Here is a 17,534-nt window from a genome sequence, read left to right as displayed (position 1 = left end):
ACTTACATATAGCAAAGGTGGCGAATACAAACGTGAGTATCACAACCGAGCGCATTTTGCAATGCTTCCAGAAACTCGTTTGTGGGCCCTGTGCCGTACGAGCATCTTGTGAAGCAGAATTACGGCAGCGGAATAAATAACCTCCGGAATAAGAGCACAAATCACGTGATTGTCAGAAAAAAAGAATTGTTGAAGAAGCACAAAGAAAGTGTGTTTACGCATGATTAACACCTTGTCGGGGCTCGGCATCACTACTATTCAAAACATTTCAGACCTCTAAGCAACGAGGCCGAACCATTTGCAGCGCGTGTAAACGCAACAGCATGGCATTTAAAGCTAAAGGGTGGACACTTTACTCTACGTAAGACGCTATTCTTTGGAGATTTTTTCAGCGCAAAAAATAAAAGTGAGCCTGAGCCAGAACAAACAAAACCGTATTGCACAAATGAATTTAGAAAGAAGTGGTCGAAGGGTCCCCCTCTCCCATTCACTCTATTTCTTTGCAAACAACAGCTATAATGTGGCATATTTGTAGAACTTGAACCTATCAGTCCAACAACGTGCACTTTTGAGCCTGTACAAATGGCACTTATCCGAGGAATCTATGATAATGTATTCCTTCGGCTTGTTTTTGTTGTTGTTGCTGTCATGGCTATTTTGTACGCATCATGATGAATAGAAGAATTTTGTAATATGTGCATGACAATAAATACAAGGTATCTATCTACGTCCATGAAATATTATTTTTCTCATTACCCATCCCCCCCCCCCCCTCCTGTATCCCGCTGCCAGTACACACGCTGCGTGTTTTTGCTCTTGGCGGTCTCTGTCTAGTTTAATCGTGTATATTTTTGACTACTACATACTAAGTAATACCTTATGAGTGTAGAAGTATTACACGTTATTTTACGTCCTTATCGCACCACCGCGATAAACTCGACATTCCATCTTTATTGTGAATAATGCTACAAGAAGGGACAAGGGCCGGCACGATATCGCATCTTGAAAGGCCTGTCTTGCCTCTATGATGGTTCGGCCTGCCATTTCACCGTGGAATTGCCTCGTACATCATCTAGTGTTGATGTTTTCCTTAACTGGCAGCTGACCAATAGTCCCTCGTATACAGTAGCCATGGCGGTGAGTGTGGCAGACTTTTTATGAGCCTGTGTGGCATCACGTAACACGTGAACGTATTACGAGAGACCATCTCGTAATACGTTCACGTGCTACGTGATGCCACACAGGCTCATGAAGAGTGTGCCACACTCGCCGCCATGGCTACTGAGGGCGCTGACTGACACTCCCACGTTTAAATTCACATATATATCCTTGAAAGTGACTGAGAGTATAGCCGCCGTGGTAGCTCAGTGGTAGAGCATCGAACGCATTATTCAAAGGTTGCAGATTCGGTTCCTGCCTTTGGCAAGTTATCTTTTCACCCACTTTCTTTTCTTTCTTCAGAAGATTTACATCACAATCCAGCTTAATAACTTCCCATATATATATATATATATATATATATATATATATATATATATATATATATATATATATATATATATATATATATATATATATATATATATATATATATATATATATATATATATATATATATATATAAGGAAAAAAGTGTATACTTAAGGGCTCCTTTTTACGTGTTTTTACACAATGTGAATGAGATCTAACAGACAATAAAGCCAAGGAAAGTATAGGGGGAGATATTAGACCAAATTGTAATGTAAATATGAAGAAAAGTGGGTGAACAGATAACTTTCCGAGGGCAGGTTATCTATTATATATATATATATGTGTGTGTGTGTGTGTGTGTGTGTGTGTGTGTGTGTGTGTGTGTGTGTGTGTGCGTTTTCGTGTTTCGTGGGATGCAAACATAGATAAGGCAACATCGTTTATTCTCCAAAGTGTCAGATTCATTGAACGATTAGAAACTTTTTTTTTTTAGCGGGAAATCTTTATTAGCCAGCCACACCATCTTCTGGTTACCTATAGGCTCTGCCAAGAAGCACATGAGGAGACATTGCTGCTGCTAAGGTAAAAAAAACGATCAGCTGGCTATACTGAAGTGTGACTCGGGTTTGGTAAAATCTATGCACTATCTTGTCTACATGGTTTTCGCTCTGAATGCGTGTGACGAGGGGGATAGTCGTCGTTAACCTAGTTTCAGTTTGCCTGCAGCAAGCGACATTTTTGTTCGATATCACTGCGTGTGGCATCCTATGCCTGCTCGTAATATATATTTATTAAGGCCTTTTCGTCATTTTTTCAATTAAACTGATTGCACGAAGTATTTTGTGAAATAGGTTCAGAAAATTTACAGCACCACTGCTACTGTCGATGTTTGCCATGTGTCGTAGATACGAAATGATCATCACCGGGGAACGTCAGCTCTCATTCAATACCCAAGAACTCGGTACAGGTGGTTAATAAGAGAAGCTGCAAGATGGGGCCCCTATAAGTGTTGAAGATTGGGAGAGTTGGTTTGTCGTATGTAGTTGAATTGGTATAGTACTAACGGTAAAGAAGAAATGGCCGAGCAAACTGACACAAGAGGACAAAAAAAATTTACTTGCAAACGACGCTTGATATTTTTGTTGAATATCTAGTAGTAAATATCTAAGAAGTAAATGTCAAGTGTCTGGCTGTAAGGTAAAGAATTACATTATTGTAGACAGGCTACAAATTATTTATTACATGAAAGGTACAAAGACAGATATTTTCTTCTATGTATCCTATTGAATCGTTTTCGTTGTATGGTTGTTAGCAAAACAGTTTCCCGGTACGGAGACTCTTGTAGGCAGCTCTTGCTGAGAGGGAGCGAGAACAGATGCTTTAACTTGGGCATTAGGAAGCTGCAAGGAAAAAAGAGATATTTGAACTGTTATGTCTTCAAGCTCATTCATAGTTATAATTAATGTTTGGTCAAAACATTAGCCTAATCATGCAACTCAAACTTATAACGCGCACTACAAAAATGTTAAGGACATTAGCACAAGTGGCGTCATTTATTTTGTTACGTTAGTTTGTACGCAGATTGTTATGATGCAGGTACAATTGACATGTTGGCTGCGCGCTTTCTAATACTTAGGTTGGATTCAGAAAACTCTTGCTACTAGGCTAACGAAGATAAAGGCTACAATTAGTGAATACTTAAAAGAAGACAATGAGCAGGTCACTATTTTTAATTCACTTTGCTTTCTAATCGATGCAACAGCTGTGCTCCTGTTGTTGGATTTTCTGCGTGCGAGAATTCATAATACCGACTATTCATAATTTCTAACTATTCATAATGGCGAGTGCTTATCGTGAGATAAGACATGCCTCTTATCAGATGTAAAATACGAAACTAATGGAAGAACATGTATGATATATGCATAATAACAATCGGACTGTAAGCAAAAAATCGTGTTTTCGTTTTTGTAACTTTGGGTTTTCACAGATTTTTTTGAATTGAATTGAATTGAAGTTTACTTCTTTCTGATACAGAAAGAGGAGTAAGAGCTAAAGGCCGTATTGCCTGACAGAGGCTCCTACTCCCATGCGCATTCGGCATGCGTGTACATGTTTGCATGCGATGCAAGTATACAAACAATAGAGCAACCAGAAAAATCAAAACATGCATGTACATAATTGTCACTGCAAATAAAGCATTACAGATAGACATCATACATGAAAACTCTTTATGAAAACAAACATATCATACAGGCACTCCAAGATTATATACCTATACGCATTAGATTGTGAACTTTCAAATTGTAGCACAAACTGTATATGCGGTACACGTAGAAAATTAGACAGATATATTTTATTGATAAGTTATCGTGGAATGTAACAGAAAGTTCTTTTCTGTATTTGCCCATAAGCGTGCGAAAAGGACCTTTCGCAAATGATTCGCTCAGTGTCAACGTGTGTCAACGTGATATAGGGGGAAAGCTTATTGAGTAGCACTAATTACTTTAGTGGGTTTTGGGCAAGGCTGTCTCTGGCTTCTCGGCTAGGTATAATTGGATGCTTTCGTATCAGCAAGCTTTCGAACCAAGCTGACTAAAATACTTGGAAGGAACAGATGGTTGCGCACAAACTACGCAAGGACTCAGAAGACACGGATCAATGTATACGCATTTACCCACGTAGTAGCCACAATAATCGCATTGTCAAGGTCGGCAAATTACAACATTTCACGCAGGTACCTCATTTTACAGTCCAATGAAGAAGTGGATGTTTGGCTAACACAGGTGTCTCCTATTGGCAAAATATAAAATGCCTCCTTCAGTTTCCGAGCCTGTGATACTAACTCCACCACTTTACAAAATGCCCACACCCCAATGTCGTTAACTATTGCAAGATGGTGTGTGTAAAACCAGGAGGGAACAGCTGGACATATTTTAGAAAAAATACATATTATAATCTTTTAGAGAATTCAAGCCTCTATTAGTGTGATGCAATTTCTATTACTGCGATGGGAACATTGCCACGAACAAAATAACAGAGACAGCCACGAATCGAGGTCTTGCCCGCACCCAGACCAGGAAGCAATGTCCTCTTCTTTCTCCACTTCCAAGCAATTTCACGCTACAGTTGATGGGTCATACCCATTTACCTGTGACAATATATTTAGTAGTTAGGGGCTGTAGTACTTATTATACATGCTAGGGATTGTCTAGCCTTCTTTGAAGATAATGCATTGCTTTCACGTGCTTTCGGCGATTCCCTGTACTATTTGGTAATGTTTAGCCTTAACAAAACACAGACACAACAATACGTAAAAAGTAGGTACTTGTAGTCATTCACACCTTTATACGGTGACACTTTCTTGTTTCTAACAACACATACTCCATTTTCGCAGATTCCTTTTTTGCGAGTGCGTCTATTCTTCTTTGCGGAATTCGTTGTCTGCCCCTTAGGAAGCTGTAATTCATTAATAAAAAATAATAAATGTAATGCCGCGGTTGCAACAAAGTGTACAATGGTATGAACGCGATAACTGCACTTCTGTAAAATGGTGTTCGAGGGTTAAACATTTATCACTTATTTACGAGGTTGCCAATGTTCGCATTGCACCATCTTTCTATAAGCGCAACCCGCGTCAACAAAGCAGAAATTACAAAAAACGTACTTTAGAACAAAGCACCTCATCGAATTCGACACTAACATTGCATAAAACTCATAACCAAGAAAATAAGGAGGTAAATTTCTCATATCAAGCCCCAATGTGCGTTCTAAGACGTTTGGTTATTTCGAGACATTACGCAACGCTATTATGACTTGATCTGTTTACACATGCCTGGGAAACCTACGCAACGTGTGACAGGTTTCAAAATTTCTTTCAGAATAATAAAGTAAGGTTCTAGTACATGTACAGATAAGTCACTTTCGATCGCTAAGTTTGTTCATCAGGTAATATTTCATTGCTTATTGTCAAATGATTTGCGCGTTCATGAACGGCCACTGCCAAGAGAGGTTGTTCTGAACAGCAGTGCCAAAATGCTGCTTTTTAGACAAGCTGACGCTTGTTATAGCCCGACAATAATTTCTGAACTGCGCTATAACAAGGTATGAGAAAGTTTTGGGTCAATCGATTCGTGAGAAAAAAGAACTCCGATACTGAAGTCGTTTGGTGCTTACTTGGGAATTTAGTTCATTATCCTTCAACTAACACTTGCGACATAGCTCGGCCTGCTTTGCGATAACACACTTGTACTAGATGAGCTAAAGCAATGGATATTATGTTTGTTTATTTGACCCCACAGACAACAACGGCAACATCTTCATAACCCACCGTGACCTACTACACTAATCTTGGCTGTATACAGCATTTTTATGAGCAGAGCCCCAGTCACATAAGAGAACCCAGTTAAAAGTATTTTGACATTTCGCCAAAAAAAGGCTTCTGAAGTACGAAAAAGCTTGACTCTTTATGGCACATTAAGCAATATATCATAATCGTACAGAAGTAAAAAAGAAACATGCCGCCTCATTTACTCACCATGCACTTTTCACCTCCCTTTAAGTACACCATTTCATCACCTTCGCAAGAAAACGTACATTTCCGATACCAGTAATTCTGAAATAAAAATTTGACCGCTTAACGAATTTTTACCGAAGTTACAAATCAGAGAAGTCAGAGAAGTCAGAGAAGAGGTAAAGTCAGAGAAGACTTTACCTTTGCGTATTTTTTCACTTGTCTGAAACGCTAGGGTAGTAATGAATATTTGGTTTCAAACGAAATCACGTGCATTTCATTTACGTGCGGAATGTCTTACAGTCAAGATGTATTTTCAGCGGGAATATATGGTGTTTATTTTCGGTAGGCTTTTACTTCTGCAATAAGCTCTCATACTAAAAAAATGTGGTCAAACGAGGTCTTGTGAAGTAACCTGAATCCAACGGACAACCCTTAGCTCACTGACCCATTTACTGCTAACCCTGCAATAAATATTGCTACAATTCATAATGTAGAACAAGTTCCAGTCCTACTTTCCTCGGTGACTCAAGGATATAGGGCTTCTGCTGCCTAGCCCAGATGAAGTCACCGATATAATTGCTATTTGCAGTGCATCCTTTCAGACAAAATAGTTAACTTTATCAAACGAAGGTAGTGGGCTTTCATGCAATCAAATGCATGCATGCATGCATTCAGAAGTTTCAATTCTTTCTATTCATATTAAGGAAATTATATTGAATTGCATGGTCACCTTCTGCAATCATCATTACACACAGGTAACTTTTTTGCGAGTCATTATTATTAGGTGTATCATGCGCGTACACTGGACGAATTATTTGAAAGTTATACGACATGAAGTATCGATTTTTGCCTTCTGATAGATATATAATTATCTTTGTTGGTTACTTTATTTACTACTGAAGCCTAGCAAGTGAAATTATGTGCATTCTGCTCTTTTGCGCGCACCTAAGACATTCCCACTTGTTCCTAATTTGAGTTAAATCATTAGAAAATTCCAACAAAAGTCAAATATTCACTAATGTATTCGCAACATACATGCGCGCCCAACTTGAGTTGAAGATCTGTCGCAAGCAAACCAAATACTTTACTACAAGCTACGTTTGTACATACAAAAATAACAAACTATACCCTATGTTTGATTCTTCTCGGTGTGTTCAGTATTCTCTCCGTAGACCTGGCTCAAGAACACCGAGAACTAGGATCACCTATGGTCAGCAACATACTATCAAATACCCAGTCTCCTCGACAAACTTGAAAATGTTGTTGACCTAAATGAAAAAAAAATTCCAAAAATACCTTCAAGGAAATTCTCTATCATAACTGCTTTGAATATGTTCAATATACTATTTCAATTAGATATTATTTTTTGTGTACTAAATGTTACCTGTATAGTTTCTATGCCATTGTTTGCTTTTGGAATGTATATGCCTGCAAATGTGTTTATGATCTCACCTATTTTACATATTGCGATAATGATGTTCTTCTTTATTGGTATTTTGTCATTTGTTATGCATGTTGTTCTCTTCTTTTTCACATTGTAGCGTTTATTTGTCTGAATATAATTTGCTGATTGTTAGTCTTTGTGTAAAAAGTTGTTTTTTATTTGCATCTAAGTTGTGTACCACACTGTATTTCGGAGCGAAAGCCTCCATCAGGCTTTACAGCCTTTTGCTTTTGCTTCGTTTTTTCCTACGTACAGGAAAAAGAAATAAACCTGAAACGTCACTCTCAATATTTGCTGTATCCCCCGTCAGGCAGCAATGCACATTCACAGCTAGTTTAGTATATATTTTTTTCTTTTGAGTTAATAATGACATCGGTATGAAAATGGTAAAATTGGACTGGATTGTTGTAACTAGAAAAGTGAAGAATTTGCGAAATCGCATGTGGCTTATAGCTAAGGCAAAATAGCTTATCGATTGGCAGAGAGCCTAATAAATGCTGAAGCACCTTTAATTATTCACACGAGAGGTACAGGCTATGCAATTCATACTTTGTATTATTCCTACTCTGATGCGAAAACCCCTCGTTGGAACTTTTGAAATATTATAAACAGGTATATAAATAAATAAGAAGCTGTTGACGTGCCCATAAACACATACCACACGCCGATTCCTCCAAGCTTGACAGTCACGAGTTCTTCGGGGTGGTTTTGGCCCTCCCTCTAGTTGTTTTAAAAAATGAAACATAAAAAGTGCATTTTATTTATTTATTTATTTATTTATTTATTTATTTATTTATTTATTTATTTATTCAAAATACCTTGCAGACCTAACAGGGCATTGGGCAAAAGGAGCATAAAAAATAGATACACGGATTTACATAACGTTCATACAAACAATAACTTCAAAAAACTGTCGACGATTATACAACTCCTAACATCGACATTGATGAAAAAAATAAGTTGAATAAGAATAAAAAGGCAATGAAAAGCAGATAATTATACATGTGAGATAATGACGTAAAACAAGTTATAAAAAAGTAAAACAAAATTTGTGAGATACTTTCCATTTTGCAAAATAAAATATTGTTCAAGATTACACAACTGAATTGAATGGCATGTTAGCTTTCAATCAATCTAAAAAAATTAAATAAGGAAATAAATGATAGAAGAAACGAAAATAACATGAGAAACTTGCAGTCAATAAACGCATAGGTTCCAAACGAAATATGAATAAACCAAGCACTTATTTTAGAAATGGGTCATTAGAAGGTGCCGGAATTTTTCTAGATTGCGTTCATGTACCATTTCATCTGCAAGGCCACTCCACATGCGGATGACGTGGGAGAGTACAGATAAGCTAAAAATTTTGTTTTACCGTAGACGCGTGTAAATTAAAGTTGATTATTCTGTCTCTTTCATGTGAATGTAGATGTTTGCAATGTCATAGGTAATGACCTTTATTCGTGTAAGTATTGATGAAATAATGAAAGGAGGTTCACATCACGATGGCTGCTCAAAAAAAAAGTGATAAGTTCTTTTTAATTTTTGTTATGCTTGCGCTATGATCGTAGTTTTCGGAAGTGAATCTTGCGGCTCTATTCTCGATTGACTCTAGCCTGTTAGTTACATAAGTTAAAATAAAAGTTCGCTTGTCTAATTTATTATAAAATAGCTCTTAGATATTTTTACGGGGAGTATTTATTTACGGGTCGTGCGTCTGTAGGAGAGCGGGATCACAGTGCATAGGGTGCACAGAATCTCAAACAACAGGGTAACTCAGGACTAGCCCCACAACACCAATGCCGTCGTCTTCTTACACTAGAGGTCATTTCAGCTGCTCCACAATATATTTCCACACCCGTGGCAATATATTGGAAGGCTCTACTGGAAGATAAGCACGTTAAAAAGCACGACGTAAATACACGTAACTGTAATTCAGCGGATATAATACCATTTAAGAATAATATTAATAATTATATGTGGCGTTTTACATTCCAAAACCTAAGGGGAATGTTAACAAAAATAGAGATACTCTAGACGCCATCTCATAAAAGCCCCAGTGCCATTATTATCTGCTGCTTGAGCAGGTGGTGACAGTAGACGTACAGCACCTCTCTTTGTCATAAACTTCCTATAAAGGGGTAAATACAAAATTTATACATCGGAAATACGTTGCTTATTCAAGTTACTTTCAAATTGTGATGTTTGCGTGTGAATTATTATGCTATGGAGGTCCTAATATATGCCGAAGAGCCACGCGAACGTGGTGTGAAGGAAACTGTAAGAAAATACCGACAGAGGTATCCCTAATCTTCAATAGAAACGTGAGAGAACCCAATAAATTTGATAAGTGGTCAGTATTGAAGAGCGAAAGTACATCCAGCAATATTTGTTAGAATGGTTATTGATTTCAGGAAGCAAACTACAGTGTGTGCAATGGCCTACAAAAGATCGTTTCATGTCGCAAAGAGCAACCAGATTATCACTCCACATGCGACATGTTGCAATAGGTATTCATAAAGGCAAAGAGAATCAACTGTATCGTCTATGCGGGCGACATAAGAAGGCATGGTTCGGTTCATTTTGAGAACTCCACGCATTGATATTGTTAGGTAAATATCGAGAAACTTTCATTTCCTTTAGCATACTCAATAGCTAACTTGTTTTATTTCAATGGTTTAGCCGGCAAAAACTGGTATATGTTTCATCTGCTTTCAGAAGCAAGACAAATTGTAGTTCAACTTACGGTTTGGAGGTAGAACCGCATCTTTGGAAACGCACTGTCCCTCTTTGCAGACTCCCGTAGCAAAGGCAGCCGACATTGTTTGTGACGAAGTTGGAATGGTGACTTGAGATTGTCCTTGAAGCTTTGAGCACGAAAACAGAAAAATGTGCCGCAGGTTTAAATTTTTATTGTGAACACAAATGTGTGCGAGAAAAATGAAAAGAATCTTAACGGAGGAGGAGGAAGGAGAGGCAGGAAGGTTAACCAAACGAGCGTCTGGTTCGTTATCCTACACTGGGGGAGGAGATAGAGGGATGAAAAGAGAGAGATAGAAAGAAGAGAACAAGAAAAACAACAACAGGTTAGTCTAAACTAGACTGCTTCGTTTGATAGTAGTGGACGCGGGACTTCAGGCATATCACGTTACTTTGTAGGTACTGGATCTTATACGTCAAGTGCTTGCAAGCATTCAGTAGGCACGATGAACTAAAGAATGCCACATTTTACAGCCTTCTTATGGGATAAGGTATAGTGAAAGAACAAAGGCAGTCAATAAATAGTCGGGTTTCGGCACCGAATTTGTAAAATATGTGGCCAACTGAACAGCTGACATGGACTTAAGAACTCCGACAGACGTTTATTAGCGTCCGCATGCGCCCAGAAAGTAAAACATTACTTCTCGTCGTCGTCTGCCAAAGCTCACGAGCTCTCCGGCATGTTGGCGCCAAGCTCGTCGTTTTCTTCTTTCGTGCTGAACGCGGGAAATTTAACAACGGCACTTGGTGTAGAGATCGCACAAACGGCACAAATAGAAAAACTATAAGAAAGTTCGTCTGCTACAATAAAGTACGTGACGTCGCTTTTTTTTTGTCGCTAGCTTAGTTTCTTGTTTAGCTGATCCAGTTGATGCAGCCTGCCATCAAACGAAATTTATTCAATGCTTGTTAAAATGATAGCAGTCGGCGTGGTTGCATTCCAGAAATTATCAGGAAATAAGGACCTTCACAATAACATGGTCGCAAATATACCTGAGTTCACCGGAACTTCAGCATACTTACAACGCATTTCTCCATGTTGTTCAGGTAGGATTCTTGATCTTCTTCACACACAAACGTGCAGTTCTGGTAAACATATTCCTGCAAACAATATACAGGCATCACCTTAATATTGAGCTTGGTAGGTCTTGAAGGAAAATGTGGAAAAACAAAGGAGGAGCTGCTGTGGATTACTGTTTCTCTAAGTAATCTCAACAAACCAATAACTTTTGATTTCTTTTGAAAAGAAACTTAGTTTAGCTGTTTGTCTAGGCAATAAACCAGGAAGACGTGGGCTCGAATTATGTTAGGAAGGCGGAATGACATACATTGAGGTCGAGGGTCCTTCGGGAATCGACTTCAAAAAAGTTGTTTCTATCACGGTAGAGAAATAAACATATCAGCTTTTGAATCCTTGTGTGTCGTTAGAAACAGACCTTAGGGTTTCTCATCTTCTAAGTGATTTCCATCATATGAAGCAACTGTCGGATGACTAAGGATTTATGCATTACTCCTTTGAAGGTGTCATTAATGTTATCGCCAATATTAGTGACTGTTTCTAGCATGCTGTACAATCAACAAGATTTACAATGCTAAAAATCAAATTCTAAATATTTAAACGAGAATTGAAAAAAATGGATATGTAAAACCGTGAAACTATTCTTCCATTCACAGTGTGCGCGGTTAGGGAAGTAAAAACCAGCCGTGCTTTACAAGTGTTCGCGAAATTTTTCAGTGTGTAACCGCAGTACCCGTGTAAAACACTACCGGATTTGAGAAGTGCTTTACATGCAGAAGCCGATTAGGGTTGCGTCATTCAAGTTAAGTAACGTCTAGATTTATTTAGATAATGGGGGGTTGCTATTACCCCATGTAAAGCCATGTGCACCTGCTGGTGCACGCGCGTCTCACTGATAAATCACCGTTGGATTTAACAGCCGTCGAGCGTAAGGCGGTGTGGTAGTCGCGTGGTGGAGGGTTAGGTCGGAGGCGCCAGAAGCACCACCTGGCGACGATGTTAGCTAGCCGCACAGAAAACGGCAGCGAGCTTTATAAGCTTATTTGGCGTTTGCAGCTTGCGTGGATGAACCTCTCCTAAGGTGAGTCCATGAGAAGGAAGAGGAAAGGTTGAGGAAAGGAAGAGACCCTAGCTCTAAGCATGGCTCAGTGCCTGTAGGGAAATTATGAGAGAACATTAAAGGTGTGGATAAGAGAGGAGAAGAGAAAGGGCGTCCATGACCGAGAACGTGGCCGGCGGCTTTTACTGCTTGTTGCCCAGTTCAGGGTCCTCAAGGAAGCGAAGAACCGCCTTGAAGACCTGGGTGCGCTGTCGTATAGAGAAAAGGAGGTAACTCTGTGTAGCCGCGTGTACACTCTCGCAACGGAGTGTGGAGGGCATGGGCACAACACCGTGGGCCATTCCCCATGGACTACTCGTGGTGAATGGAACGTAGGCGACGCCGTATTCGCGGTGCCTTGCATATGCGTTATGCTGTTCTTGTAGGGTACGTTGTTGTTGTATAGTATTGACACGTTATACAATATTACTCAGCGTCTCACCAGCGGCGTATTAGATTCGGCTGGCGAGCTGGCCGGGATGTGAGAGCAGATTTATAAATGTACACGTCTTCAATGTTTGATGGCGAGATTGTCTACTTTCGTTTCGCGGGCATGGCGTTCTTCTGAGTCCCCAAAATATTTTACATGCAAGTGTTCAAAACAGTCCCGGCAGGGAAGCTGTAAGCAATCAACTTTTCGAGGCCAGGGGGCCATCACAAGACAACATTAATGCACACAGCTGCAGTGCAAGCACCAGTACTTTCGTAATGACAGCTTCGCTAATACAACGCGTGATATAATTGTTAACTTTATGTGTTGAGGCACTCGATGATGACCGCTACATTTGCTCCCTGAAGATCTGTGCCATAAGCTTGTGGAGAAAACCTATTGTGAATGCCTTTTAAGTGTGAGCTAGCAATGTCTGAAAATACGTGAAATATTCGATGAGTTGAAAAAGAATAAGTGTAAATTGTAACTTACACCAATGTCATCATCCATGTGATTACAGTCAGGGTTATTCTCAATTGGTGGACCAGGTAATGCTAAAAAACAAAACAGTGAAAAAATAAAAAAGGACATTAGGCTTGGGAAAGGATTGTATGAGGGAATTAGCTGCATTTACAAGGCATATATAGACTTCCCTTGACAAGGGTTTTGTTTATAGACATCGGCACCTGGAGCGATAACATTTGAGTTCTCTCCAGTGAGGACGAATTATTGCGTCTTCCCCCTACGGTCTTTTTTTTTTTGTAGACCAACAGAATTCGTAATGTAAGAAATTACAACATACAGCTTCATGCAAACACTGACTACAAATTACAAAGTACCGAAATTATGAGCTATAATTTTCCTAATATCCCGCAATGTTTTGTTTGGCATTTTGAACAGTCTATTGCCTGTGTTGCGTGTCTGTGTGCTCGTGAATGAATCGCAATATTTGAACGTTCATATTCAAATCGTGTAACAGAAATTACCGCCCAAAACATGAAACTATATGCCGAATGAAGGTCGCCTATATCGTCTTTAAGGCACCATCAATAATTCTGCCTTTATTAAAATCTTAGTTGAACTAAAATGAAGAATGATTACTTGATGATTAGTTTAAGGTTCTTAGCGACATAAGTATCAGTTTAATTCTTGAATATTGTTTTCTGGGAAAGGCGCACGACAGTATACTTACAATATTGTGGGTATGTTTGCGCTATTTACCTAATGACATTGGTGTATGTGATGCATATTAGCTTTTACGACTATTATGAAGTGTTAACGTTTGCGATTTCAATATTTCTGTTTATATGGAATTGATCTTTCGCACAGGTTTCTAGATTTGTAGCAGTGCTATCTACCACTTCTATCGTAACAAAGGAAAGAAGCTTGAAAAACATAAAAGTGGGAATGACACAAAATATGTCACTCTGTGGTAAATGATGTTTCGAACCTTTCTAACAACTGAGTTGCACTTGACCTATGCGTCCAATTAAGAGACAAACGAGGTTACAAAGTGCAGTTTACGCTGTTTATTGATTGTGTAAAGTGTTATGGGGTACAATAACTAGATGAATGAAGCTTACGTTTTTGCGGTGGTATCTTGCTGTCCCGTGGAACACATTTTCCATTATCACAGACTCCTATCTTCACAGAAGGTGAAATTCCTTCGACTTGGTTTTTAGTAGAACCAAAGGCCGGCGGAAGCTGAAAGTTACAATTAAGATGTGGAAAATTTTGAAAGGATGTAAGTGTGACATATTCGCGGTTCAAACAGTAAAAGTTATATTTTCGATGTAAAAAATGTTTGTCTCATATTTAAGGTGGTCATTCAATGTCATGCAAGTGTACTTAAGTCTGCAACACAAATGAAAGTTCATGTAATGGGATAGTCTTTGCTTCGATACACGATGATTTCCTCAAGTGGTCGAGACAGCTACTCATACAATAGATGTGACATAACATTCAACAAGGAACAACGCTTAAGCCATACTTACCACGCAAGACTCATTATTGCGCAAAGCAACTCTTTCGTCTGCTTCGCATGTGAATATGCAATTGTGAAAAATATTGTCCTGGAAATGACAAAGAAAAAATATGCGGATGAAACACCTCAAATAACGAGAAAAATTGCTCTTTGTGAATGCATAACATATATAAACGAAAAATTAAAATTGCAGAAACCATCGTGCTATCGCTTCAGGCGAGTCGAAGGATCACATAATTTTCTTTTTCTTCTTTGTCCTTCCGCGCCCTCTTCAGAAATATTCGTGCACCAAACGTGCTTTTTCCCTGCTACCGAAATTGGGACAGACCCACGGCGTGTCTCCGCGTCAACGTGCCACACCACATCCCACCACCCGCCGCAGTTCTTGGAACGATGCCAAGTAGGTCAAGCCGCAGCTGCGCGTTGACATCACTCGCTCATCCGCAGCAGCTGCCAGCTCTTTCCAACACACCTGAGGTGTGTCTCCTCCGCCCGCTCTTAACGCAGTTTTTTCGCTCTCGCTTTACCCTCTCCAACTGCCACAATGCTAAATAGAAACACTATTTCGGCTTGTTTATATGCGATGAAACCTACACAAATCCCAACCCGCGTCTTGTTGCTTTGCGCTTCAAAGAGTCGTTTACTCAGTAAAGCAAACACCGACTTTCACTTCTAACCGTTCTTCGAGCACCCATGTCGACGCCCGTTTCAGCCGGGTCAACGACGTGCGCACGACGGCTGCTTCGCATCCCATCGTGGTTCCCTTCGGGGAGACGGTCCACAATTTTCACGCAATCAATTCTTCGTGTTGACCTTTAGGGCAATGGTAATGTATGCTTCCTTGAGTTATGGCACTTGAGTTGTGATACAAGAAAGAATACAATGGCGGAATACAGTTACATTTGTTACTGGTTCGTGTCTGCTGTTCGGAGTTATTGAATGAACCTGGTGAGGTAACTTGAATGAATGAATGAATTAATTTTATTGTCCTGAGAAACGCAACTACTGTAAGTTTGCACATTTGTGTAGCAATCGTAGAAATGTGCGACTGACAAGAAATGTGCGAGGTGATTCATGATAATGACCACCTTATGAAGTGTATTGCACACTACAATGCTATACGTTCCACATGTTTCGCTGGTAACTCTTTGTCACCGGGAAACTCTGTCGGAAATCATTCTTGCCAATTCGGCTCAAGTTTTGTTTGCGACAACTAGTAAAACCAAAACCTAGGCCGATGCGGAAAATGTATATATGCCAATGACAGTTACCCAGAGATGCTGCCGCTCGAACTGGCTAAAGAATTGGACCATGTGACTAATGTTGATATGAATGGCGACTTCATGGCGAAGTGTAACAAACGCAGGCCACCAGCACCAAAGAGAACTGATGAGGCTTTTATGATTGCTTCTGGCTCCAAACCTCTTTTGTTTAGTAATATTTAGAGCCTTCAATAAGTTAAACACTACCATTCTACTGGCGTGACTGTACATGCGATTCTACTAGGTGAAGTACTTGGTAGCTAGCCCACCTTACGACAACAGGCAGCATCGTAAAACCCCGAGCAAATAGACCAAGGAGATCAGTATTCTTAAGGACAGAGAGAACAGTGCAAAAGAGAGGAATGCAGAAAATACTCACTGTGCGATTCGTCATCCAAGCAGTACAATCGGGATTAGTTTCCTTTGGAGGTCGTGGCTGTTTAGCTGCACGGGGAATGCATGGAAAGTCAGCGTCAGACAGTTTCAACGTTTCAGGTGCTGAGAGAAGCCGCTACCGAAGTGAGGGTTCTTGTCTTTTGTCATATCGTAACAAAGAAAGGCTCACAGATATTCCGTCACATACATTAGCCAGTCAATTATTAAACATTTCCAGGTAACAATTTTTCTATCTCTCTATTCGACGAGTTTGCTTTGTGCAGGCAGAAACATCGCATTAATGGTGGGAATCACGAAGACATTTTCTTTTGCCTTGTATCTTTCGCTTTGTTTTTCTTTCTTCCAGCGCTAAAATTTTGCTTTGAGGGAAATGTGCTTAAGAAATCAGTTCGGCTGTTGCTTCAGTTACAATTGAACTAGAAAATAAAATTAGCTACGTTAAAGTTGTGCAAGAAAACTACCAGATTTAAAACAAATGCTGTATAGCATAATAATACAGATAGTCATGCTTGTATCGGCCTATTCGACGTGATAGTGAGTCCCTGTTTATTTTTCAATCTTCAGTTATTTATTTATTTATCCTCCAAGTTGAGAGGGCACTGAAAGCACTAGTGGTAAACACAAACTGAAGTACGTCCACACGATGGTAGTAAGCTAAATTAGGAGACTAGTACAACACACGAGCAGTTTAGTACATCTTTGTGCCATGCTACCTGACACTTCACTCAATTGTCTGATAGTGATAAAGTATAGAGAAAATCTAATTTGTGAGAGAGGACCTTAATCTAAAACTTATGTGAAGTGATCCTACACGTTGGGGTGTTGCTGTTCAGCGGAACACATTTGCCATCCACGCATTGTCCCATGTCTACAGTTCCCAGGTCTTTTTCTCTGCCTGGATGTTTTGAAGGTGACCCAGGCGAAGGTTGACGCTGAAATGTCCCATTAGATTGTTAAAGAAATGCGCAACTAATGTAGTAAAGCAATGGGCATTCAAAGTATGAAACGCAATAAAAATTGTATCACCAGTTCTTTCAACCAGAATTAAATCCCGTAATTTCTGTTTGTCTCACGTAGAATCCTATCTATCTATCTATCTATCTATCTATCTATCTATCTATCTATCTATCTATCTATCTATCTATCTATCTATCTATC

At 39.4% G+C, this 17,534-nt stretch overlaps 1 protein-coding gene across 1 annotated transcript in view; it reads right to left on the bottom strand.

Moving 5' to 3' along the window:
- Window positions 1-2,680: 2,680 nt before the first annotated feature.
- LOC119161131 (uncharacterized) overlaps window positions 2,681-17,534 on the bottom strand; it is a 45,795-nt gene continuing 30,941 nt past the window's right edge. The window contains exons 22-32 of the mRNA XM_037413482.2: window positions 17,188-17,308; window positions 16,360-16,424; window positions 14,729-14,806; window positions 14,318-14,438; window positions 13,227-13,288; window positions 11,211-11,288; window positions 10,174-10,294; window positions 8,086-8,147; window positions 6,005-6,082; window positions 4,812-4,926; window positions 2,681-2,870 (exon numbers count right to left, since the gene is read on the bottom strand). Of these exons, the coding sequence (XP_037269379.2) occupies window positions 2,863-2,870; window positions 4,812-4,926; window positions 6,005-6,082; window positions 8,086-8,147; window positions 10,174-10,294; window positions 11,211-11,288; window positions 13,227-13,288; window positions 14,318-14,438; window positions 14,729-14,806; window positions 16,360-16,424; window positions 17,188-17,308 (909 nt within the window). The 3' untranslated portion in view covers window positions 2,681-2,862. The remainder of the gene's footprint in view (window positions 2,871-4,811; window positions 4,927-6,004; window positions 6,083-8,085; window positions 8,148-10,173; window positions 10,295-11,210; window positions 11,289-13,226; window positions 13,289-14,317; window positions 14,439-14,728; window positions 14,807-16,359; window positions 16,425-17,187; window positions 17,309-17,534) is intronic.

The sequence above is a fragment of the Rhipicephalus microplus genome, chromosome 3, assembly GCF_043290135.1.
Source record: "Rhipicephalus microplus isolate Deutch F79 chromosome 3, USDA_Rmic, whole genome shotgun sequence".
Lineage (NCBI taxonomy): Eukaryota > Metazoa > Arthropoda > Arachnida > Ixodida > Ixodidae > Rhipicephalus > Rhipicephalus microplus.
Note: the sequence above shows the minus strand (reverse complement) of the source record. Positions and strands in the feature narration are given on the sequence as shown.